This window comes from Felis catus, chromosome E3 (assembly GCF_018350175.1).
Source record: "Felis catus isolate Fca126 chromosome E3, F.catus_Fca126_mat1.0, whole genome shotgun sequence".
NCBI lineage: Eukaryota > Metazoa > Chordata > Mammalia > Carnivora > Felidae > Felis > Felis catus.
In genome coordinates this window covers 22,438,283-22,447,762 of record NC_058383.1, presented here as the reverse complement: position 1 = coordinate 22,447,762, position 9,480 = coordinate 22,438,283, and the positions used below count along the sequence as shown (strand labels likewise).

Sequence of the window (9,480 nt, the reverse complement as noted above, 5' to 3'; positions counted from 1 at the left end):
ATTTTGAGACAGTTGTTTTAAAATCTTTGTTTAGTAGTTTCTCTATGGGGTCTTGCACTGAGACAGTTTCTGTTGATTTAGGTTTTCCCTTTGAATGGGCCATACTTTTCTGTTTCTTAATATTAATTTACCATTAATAGCAGTTCTAAAGTGACCTTGAGAATTGCTTCACTTTTCCAAGTTTCTGTTTTCTCATATGTTAAATGGGAAGCATGGCGTTTTATTAATTCAATAAATATTTATTGAGCTCCTCCTGTGTGGCCCCCCCAATTTTCTGACACTCTTTATTGAGACATGGGGTATTTTTTTCATGTTTATTTACTTACTTTGAGTGAGAGAGAGAGAGAGAGAGAGAGAGAGAAAGATTGAGGGAGAGGGAGCATGAGCAAGGGAGGGACAGAGAGCAGGAGAGAGAGAATTCCAAGTAGGCTCTGCACTGTCAGCACGGAGCCCAATGCAGGACTTGATCTCACATACTAGGAGATCATGACCTGAGCTGAAATCAAGAGGCAGACCCTCAATTGACTGAGCCATTCAGGTGCCCTGAGACATGGGGTCTTTTTATTGGGACATGAATATAGGCTCTGTGATTTCTTCACCATTAGCATATGTCAGAAATGATGCTGTACCAGTTTCCAGGTCAGGCTTTGAGAACTGTTATCTTCTATTTCTTACCTCTTGGAGCACTCACTCTTGGAATTCAACCACCATGCTATGAGGAAGCTCAAGCTGCCATGGAGAGGTCCACATAAAGAGACCCAAAGGCTCTGGTTCAAAGCCCTGAGTGAGCTCTCAACTGACAGCCAGCACCAACTTATCAGCCATGTGAGTGAGCATCTTGAAAGCAGGTCCTTCAGCCTCTGGTCAAGCCATCACTGCTGATACCACATAGAGTAGAGATAAGCTTTTATTTACATTACCCAATTTTAACAATTAATTTATTTAGTATTATTTAAAGTCTGTTCTTTCGAATAGAGAAATAGTCTAGAGAAATATAATGTGAGTCACATATATAGTTTTGTATTTTCTAGTAGCCACATTAAAAAAGTGAAAAGAAACAGGTGAAATTAACTTTAGAAATCTGTTTTAGCCCAATATATCCAAAATGTTACAATTTCAACATGCAATAAAGATAAAAGTTATTTATGAAGTATTTTACATTCTTTTTCATTCTAAGTACTTGATATTTTGGGATGTATTTTATACTTACAATCACATCTCAATTCAGATGAGCTACATTCCAGATACTCACTAGCCATATGTGGCTAGTGACTATGATATTGGAGAATGCAACCTTGGAATGAAAGATTTGGAAGGCAAACTATTACATCTCCACCCTTTTTTTACAGGAAAGCAAGGCACAGAAGGAGGAAGTGGCTTGTCCAGGGTTATGCATTACGGTGGGTTGGGTGGTGGCCCCCCACCCCCCAAAAAAGAAGTGTTCATGTCTTAATTCCTGGAATTAACATTCCTGTGAATGTTATCTTATTTGAAAAGTTTCTTTGCAGATGTAATTATGTTAAGGATTTTGAGATGAAGAGATCATCCCAGATTATCTGGTTGAGCCCTAAATCTGATGACCCATGTCCTTGTAAGAGATACACAGAGGTGATTAGACAGAGGAGGAGAAGAGAGACATAGAGAGAGACGTTGATATGAAGATGGAGGCAGAGATGGGGGTGATGTGGCCACAAGCCAAGGAATGTTGGAAGCCACTGAAATTTGACATTTACTTATTTTTGAGAGACAGAGAGAGACAGAGCATGAGCGTGGGAGGGGCAGAGAGAGAGGGAGACACAGAATCTGAAGCAGGCTCCAGGCTCTGAGCGGTCAGAACAGAGCCCGACACAGGGCTTGAACCCACGACTGATGAGATCATGACCTGAGCTGAAGTCGGATACTCCACCAACTGAGCCACCCAGATGCCCTGACAGACACTGAAATTTGGAAGAGACGAGGAAGCATTCTTCTCTGAAGCCTCCAGAGGGAGTAGGGCCCTGTCGACATCTTGATTTCAGCCTTCTGGCTCCCAGAATTGTGAAAGAATCAATTTCTGTTGTTTTTAGCCCACCTAGTTTTGTGATAATTCATTATGGCACCCACAGAAACCTTGAAGCTTGGACTTAAGACATGTTGGGCTCCATTCCTGGCCAGAGCAACCTGCCTCCCGTTGCCTCTGAAATCTTTCAAGTGGCTAGCAACCATGCCTTTATTAGCAGGGTGGACCGAGCGGGGCTCTGGTGACCTAGAGGACCCACAATGAATCTATAGCAAGCCTTTAGGTCCATGTGGCACCAAGCTGTGTTGTCATCATCTCTTGCCTTATCTACTCAAATGGTCTCGACTGCTTCTCCTGCTTCTATTCTATCCCCTTTCCAATCTATTTTCCACACAGTATCTGGGGTAATTTTAAAAACAACAACAACAACAGGTGGCTCAGCCAGTTAAGCATCTGACTCTGGCTCAAGTTCAAAACTCACCGCTTGTGAGTTCAAGCCTTGCATTGGGCTCTCTGCTGTCAGCAAATAGTTTGTTTCAGATCCTCTGTCTTCCTCGCTCTCTGCCCCTCCCCCACGCGCATGCGTGTGTGTGTGTGTGTGTGTGTGTGTGTGTGTGCGCGCGCGCGCGCGCGCTCTCTCTCTCTCTCTCAAAAATAAACATTTTAACAACAACAACAAACAAAAAAAGGAAGCAAGTAATCAGGCCACTTCTCTGCTCTCAACCGTCCAATAGCCTCCTGTTCGCTGAAATGAAATCCAGACTCCTTACAAGTCTACCGTGCCCTGCTACCTTACTGACCTTGTCTTGGACCCTTTGTGTCCTCTCCTCTCCAGCCACAGAGGCCTCTTTCCTGTTTCTCCAACATGCTGAGCACACTCCTTTCCCAAGTCCTTTGCATTTGCTTGTTTTCTCTGTCTCGATCACTACCCTCAGCACAGTGGCTCACCCTCTCACTTCATTCAGATCTTTTCTCAGATGTCCCCTTATCAGAAAGGATTTTCCTGGCTATTGTCATTCTTCATTCCTTTACCATGTTTTCTTGTTTCTTTTACAGCATCAATCTCTACACCACCTAGTATAGATTTGTTAGTTTATTAGGTTATTGCCTATCTTGCCCATTAGACTATAAGCTCCATGAAGGCTGGGCCTGCTGTCTGTTTTATTTAACAGTGTGTGGAACAGCACCTAGCTGGTGCTCAATAAATTCATTGCTAAAGGAATGAACAAATGAATGAATGAATGGCAGAATGTGGGTTCCATGTAACCATATCTTGCTTCCTAGAGAAGTCAGAATCTGGATATTTGTGTGAAATTCTATACCCAATATGAACGAAAAAAATTTTGCTTCGCTGGCTAAAAAAATGCATCTAAGGGCCACCGGTTGTATACCCCTGTCCTGGGGATCTGGGTCCAATGGGAACTGTGTCCCCTCATCCTCAGATGGTGCAGCCCCTCCCAGAATCCAGTGTTTCTTTGGTATCCACCAGCCCTTGCCTCTCCAGGCTCGGGCCCCATGAGGTACTGTTTGTTGTTACAGAGCAAAGTCATCCAGAGCAGTTCGTTCAAAAGGCAGGATGTGGGCTGCAAGCTTCCAGCTCATCGGTTCAAAGGAAATCTACTTCAGCAGCAATGTCTCCTGGGATGTTTTCCCAAGCCTCCCTGGTTGGTGATGGGGCCTCTGAAAGGACTAATAATAGACAGGCACGTCCAGTTTCCAAAACATGTCAACCTTAAAAGTGAATGCTATTTTTTCCTCCTTACCTTTGAATTCCTATGCAGCACAGGGACATTCTATTAACACAACCCTGGCTCTCCACATGTAGCCTAATAATGACTTAACCACTCAGCAGCTTCCAGGCGAAATCGTCATGGCGGTACCTGAGCTTCATTAGGCAGGAGTTCACTGTAGCTTGTTCAACTCCACCCTGCTCTCTTTCGCGCCTTTATCACCAGTATGCTTTGTAGTTAGCGTGGCCTAACCTCTCCATTCAACAACAGCGCGACTTTGGGTTATATCTTAATCACCCTGAGCCTCACCATCCTTCTTCACAATGAAAATTCTGGACTTACACAAGGTCGTTGTTGCAAGGACTAAGTAAGACAGTGCAAGTACCTGTGACATCTACCTAGCACTCGAGGTTTATTATTATTGAACACATACAGGACACAGTGAGGGGTGAGGGGCAGTGCCCTTTAAGCCTTCATTTGCTCACATATTTACATAATCACTTACTCATTCAACTGATATTTATGGGGCTCTGAGAAGGTGTCAGGCACGGAGTTTGGCTCTGATGACATAATGGTGAGCAGTGCCTGCTCTCAGAACCTAGGTGTAGTGAAGAAGTTCATGGTCTAATGCAGCACTGTGTTCCCAGAGAGTAGGGCTTGGTGTGGGGGATGTCTGAGACACAGGGCATGGATAGGGCTAAATCATACTGCATTATTTACTCATCTGGACAATTATCATTCTTTTTGGTTACCTTTCCATCCTTCAGATTCCATCCAGGAGAGGATCCCAGTTGGACGTTAGTGTGTCTTTAGCATCTCTCTAATATCTTTTAATTTCCCTCTTTAACAAATAGAAGAAGCCTCCAGATGCAGGTATTTTGGGCAGGTGGTAGCATCTGGAGAGATTTTACTATCATGGATACCTCTTGCTATTCAAATTCAACAACCGGATAGACTTTTTCTTTTTCTTTTTTCAGATGGTGCACAAATATGACTAGCATTTGTGAAGACGGGTCACCTTCAGCCCCATTTTACAATTGAAGAAACCGAGTCTCTTGGTGGAGGGGATGGACAGAAAGTAGGGAGTTCCCTTCTAAACGGTTGGGCAAGCAAAGCCAAGAAATGTCTTTGTGGTGGATATATACATATACATATACATATACATATACATATACATATACATATATATATGATGTGTATATACATATACATATACATGTACGCTCACACACACACACACACACACACACACACACACACACACACACTAATAATTGTGCTCCTCCCCTACCTCTGCAGTGTGTGCGTATGTGTGTGTAAGTGTGAGGAGCCACAGGCCTTTCCGAATGAGTGACAGCGGGAGTCCATCCCTCCAGGAGACGCGTGCAGAATGACCAATGGGATGGAGGCGGGGTGGATGGGCACCAGTCTCTGCAGAGGCCGGGTGGAATCCGTCGCGCCCACCCTTGCCACCTCCCACCCCCAGTCCCCGTCGGTCCTTCCGCTCTGGGTTCCCCAGGGGGCGCACCCAAGGTGCTCATCCCCTTAATGCAATCTCAGGCGCAGGAGTGGGGCAGGGGGCGAGGCTCAGGGCTGACGATAGCAGGCTGCGGTCCCCGCGCCGCAGCGCTGCGGCGGTGAACACTTCGCTGGGAGGCCGGCAGTCTCAGGGGTGCCAATATGTAAAGCAGCTGGCGGCGCTGGGCGGGGCCTGGGCGCGATGCAAATGAAGGAGGCGGGGCCTGCCCGGGGCTCCGCCTCCCTCCCCCGCAGCTGGGGCCAGCGGTGCCAAGCGCAGCTGGACGAGCGGCGGCAGCTGGGCGAGTGACAGCCTCAGCTCCGCGCGCCGCGGCGGCCAGAGCCGGCGCAGGGGAAGCGCCCGCGGCCCCGGGCGGCAGCAGCGGCCGCCTCCTCGCGCGCCTCCCGGGCCCGCAGCCCGCGCTCCCGCGGCCCCGGGGCCGGCACCTCTCGGCTCCCGCTCCCCGCGCGCAAGATGGCTGACCCGGCTGCGGGGCCGCCGCCGAGCGAGGGCGAGGAGAGCACCGTGCGCTTTGCCCGCAAAGGCGCCCTCCGGCAGAAAAACGTGCACGAGGTGAAGAACCACAAATTCACCGCCCGCTTCTTCAAGCAGCCCACCTTCTGCAGCCACTGCACCGACTTCATCTGGTGAGAGCGCGCCGGCGCAGGGCACCTTCCCGGGGCCCCGAGGGCAGCGCCGCGCGCGGGGCCCCCCTCTCCGCGTCCCCGAGGGGGGGACGAGCGCCGCCGGGCCCCGCATCCCCGGCTCCCCGCCCCGGACGCCCGGGTGCACAGTCCTGCGGCTTCCTCCTCCCCGGCCCCAGACGGCCGGCCGCGGGGCGCCTCCTGCCCGCTCTTCTTCCCAGCCGCCTCGGGAGAGCCCCGGGGCCGCGTCGCGGGCGCCGGTTCTCCGGCTGCTCCGAGCGCGGGGTGGCTGTCCCTCCCTGGAGGGCAGCGCCTCGAGTGCCCGCTCGCTCGGGGTTCCCCGTCTCCCCGCCTCTTTCCAGGCTGGCGGCGCCCGCACCCCCTCCCCTCCTTTCCGGGGGCAGTGCCCTGGGTGTCCTGTCTATCTCCCTGCGGGTGTGGGGCATCCTTTCCTCCCCTTCTGTGTCTCCCGCCGTGCCGCCCCGGGTTATCTCTTACTGCTCTTTCCTGCGGGCCAGGGTTCCCCTTTGCGCTCCTCAGTTTTCCCCTCGCTTCACTGCGGAGACCTTTATTCCCAGCTCTCGCCCCGTCCCTCTAGACGTGGGGAGCCCTTTCTCTCTTCGCAGCCCCCTGGGGAACCCCACCACCGCGGGGTCTTTCTCATCCTCCCTCTGGATGTGGCTTTATCTCTTCTCTTTCCCCGAAGGTACCGGGGCATCTCTGTGGGCAGATCTCCCGCCTGCCCCCCACCCTCCCTGCGACGGAAAGGCTCCCCCCATCCCGCCACCTGGTGGTCGCAGCCTCTCTCTTCTGCCTTCTGAGGGGGAGGTGGGGGTTACCGTCGAGCTCCCAGCTGCCCCCTCCCCCAAAGGCGGAAGACTCTTGGGCACCCGCCTGTGGCTGGGAGGTTGCACCTGGGGTAGAGGGACCGGGGAAGGGGGGTGACGTGGGGGAACTGGCTGGTGGCTGGGCCCCTAGGGCTGCCTGACATGCCTGTTTCTGCCTTTGCAGGGGCTTCGGGAAGCAAGGATTCCAGTGCCAAGGTAGGCTGTGGGGCTCTGGGGATGCCCAGTTTGTGGGAAGAGATGGTGAAAAAGACTTTCTAGAAGTGACTGAGTTAGGCAGGGAGTGAAGGAATCCTATCTGTCAAAGTGACCTGCCAAGCTAGGAATGCATCACCACAAAAGGGTCCTTTTAAGGCGTGTGTTTATGTGGGGGCAGTGATGCTTCATCCAGGACAGGTGAGTGCCGTGAGAGACCCTATTTCTGCCATCGCGGCTGGAAGAGCCTGAACCTATCTTGCTTGGCCAGTCCTGCTTCTGGAAGAAGTGTCTCCAGGGGCCATTTCTGGGAGGATCCCTTCCTCAGAGAGGCCCTTCCTCATCTCACAGAGAGAGGTTCTATCTCTTCCCCTGCTTCACAGAAGTCTCCACAGGTGGCTGCCGCCTCTGCATATGGCGCATCCCCTAGAAAAGTGACCGGGGTTGTCCCCTGGGCCTCCTCCCTCTCTGAAAGAGGTCGTTCCAGATGGGGTGCCTCGCCGATGCTGATTGCCTTTCCATCTTCTGGCTACCTACAGGAAGGACTCCAAGTGACTGGCTACCTGGGTCTTTGCACCTGGTTTGAGATCCTTGACCCTAGCCAGAGATGCTCAACCTAGTAGTGACTTGCACTCCTGTGTAAGGTGGCCTTGGCCATTTCTCACTGCAAACTCGCTCTCCGTGGTCAAATTCCCTGTGGACTTGTTTAGCCCTTAGGGTATCCAACATTTTTTGAATTTGATGCCCACATTCAGAACTGGGAGATTTCACATACATCCTTGAATTTCCAGCTTCAAGTTTGCTGAGAATTGGTCCTACTTTCTTGTTGGAACAGTCATTTGGAGTTATTTTCATAGTTGGGGGGGGCACACATTCACTATTTTATCTCAGTCCTTCCCAACCGGGTCCGCCTCACCCAGAATTTCTGTCTCTGGTAGGCATTCAAGTTTTCAACTTTTGTTCTGGGAAGTTTTTTTTTTTTCCCCCCTCCCCAATTCTGAGCCATGTGTGGTTGAGTTTGGTGAGAAATGTCTCATTTCTGGGGCGTGTCTTAGGGGCAAATTGACCACACTGGGGAGCGGGGTTTAGATCAGGAGAAGAAAGCATTTGAGCATTCAAGAGTCTGCGACGTGGCTTAGTACTGATTTTTTTTTTTTTGTTATAGCACCTCCAACCCTCCAGGGAAAAGTCCAGTGATCCCTGGTGAGTGTAGGTGGCATTGTCAGTCATACACAGTGCTCTCATTGTGGCACTGCTGTCTTCTGAGACTCTCAGGTTCCTTCACCTGAGATCCAGGGAAGAGCTGGCTCATACGGTGAGCCTTCAGACCTTCCCAGCCTCTCTTACCAAGATGTGGAGCCCCAGCCAGCCTCACACTCTGCACCAGAGAACTTCCTAAATCCCTTTATAATTTTTTTTCCAGTTTTACATACTCTCTTTTTTAAAGTTTAGTTATTTATTTTGAGACAGAGAGAGAGAGAGAGAAGGTACACGTGAGCAGAGGAGGGGCAGAGAGAGAGAGAGAGAAAGAGAGAGAATCCCAAGCAGGTTCCACATTGTCAGTACAGAGCCCGACATGAGGCTTGAACCCACGAACCATGGGATCATGACCTGAGCTGAAATCAAGAGTCGGACGCTTAACCGACTGAGCCGCCCAGGTGCCCCTCCAGTTTTATGTGATCTTATTTTAATTTTATTATTATTATTTTAATTGAAGTATAATTAACATCCAGTGTTATGTTAGTTTCAGGTCTTTCCAAATCCCTTTAAAGTGGCAACAGCTTAGGCTCTTTTGCAAACAGATTGTTTTCTAGAACTTTGGCCCCCGAAGCAGAATATCAGTGGTGTCTTAGTGCTGGAATGTGTAGATGATCTTTGAGGTTACCTTTCACTTCCATGCATCTGTTTCTGTCTTTGTCTCTTGCTGGTGTCCAGGGTGATTTTTGAACATTTTTATTGCTGCTTTCCCACCCGCTCTGCAGTCACTGATGCTTGGGGAAGTCATTCTGGATGTGTAGGTGATGACATACCTGAAGCAGGAGATCCTGTTTTTCAAAGCCTGGAAAGGGGTAGGAATTTTCTGGTGTAGTGAGAGTAAAGCAGAATTAAAGTTTCTCATCAAATACGGCAACTTCAGAGGTAGAAGTACTTACGATTATTATTATTATTATTATTATTATTATTATTATTATTATTATTATTATATCACCTTTATTTTTCTCCTGTCCCTGAGGGGCAGTGTAGGGTAGTGCACGTACATGTATAGGCCATCAGGCAGGTCACTGTGGGTTTGAATTTGGCTTCGAGGCTTCCCAGCCGTGTTATTGAGCTCAGGTGTCTTGTGTATAAAATGGGTCCAATAAACAGGACCTACCTTAAAAAGTTGCTGAGTAGCCCAAAGCTGTTGCATGGGAGATGTTTGGATCAGAGCTTAGCACAGAGTAAGTGCTCAGAAAAGAGCAGCCCCTGGGATTGTCCCCCAGATCCCCCAAGGTAGGGGCTGGTGTGAGAGAAGACTGCCCCTAGAGAGTAGCTTTGCCATGGAACC

General features: G+C 49.8%; 1 protein-coding gene across 3 annotated transcripts in view; it reads left to right on the top strand.

Moving 5' to 3' along the window:
• The first annotated feature begins 5,514 nt into the window (after window positions 1–5,514).
• Window positions 5,515–9,480, top strand: part of PRKCB (protein kinase C beta) — a 334,566-nt gene continuing 330,600 nt past the window's right edge. Inside the window, exons 1-2 of one of the 3 annotated variants that reach the window (XM_023246795.2) lie at window positions 5,515–5,895; window positions 6,904–6,935. In XM_023246795.2, coding sequence (XP_023102563.1) covers window positions 5,723–5,895; window positions 6,904–6,935 — 205 coding nt within the window. In that variant the 5' untranslated portion in view covers window positions 5,515–5,722. Of the gene's footprint in view, window positions 5,896–6,903; window positions 6,936–8,719; window positions 9,072–9,480 lie in introns of those variants that run through there. The other 2 variants (XM_023246794.2, XM_019820790.3) reach the window with 2 other exon arrangements.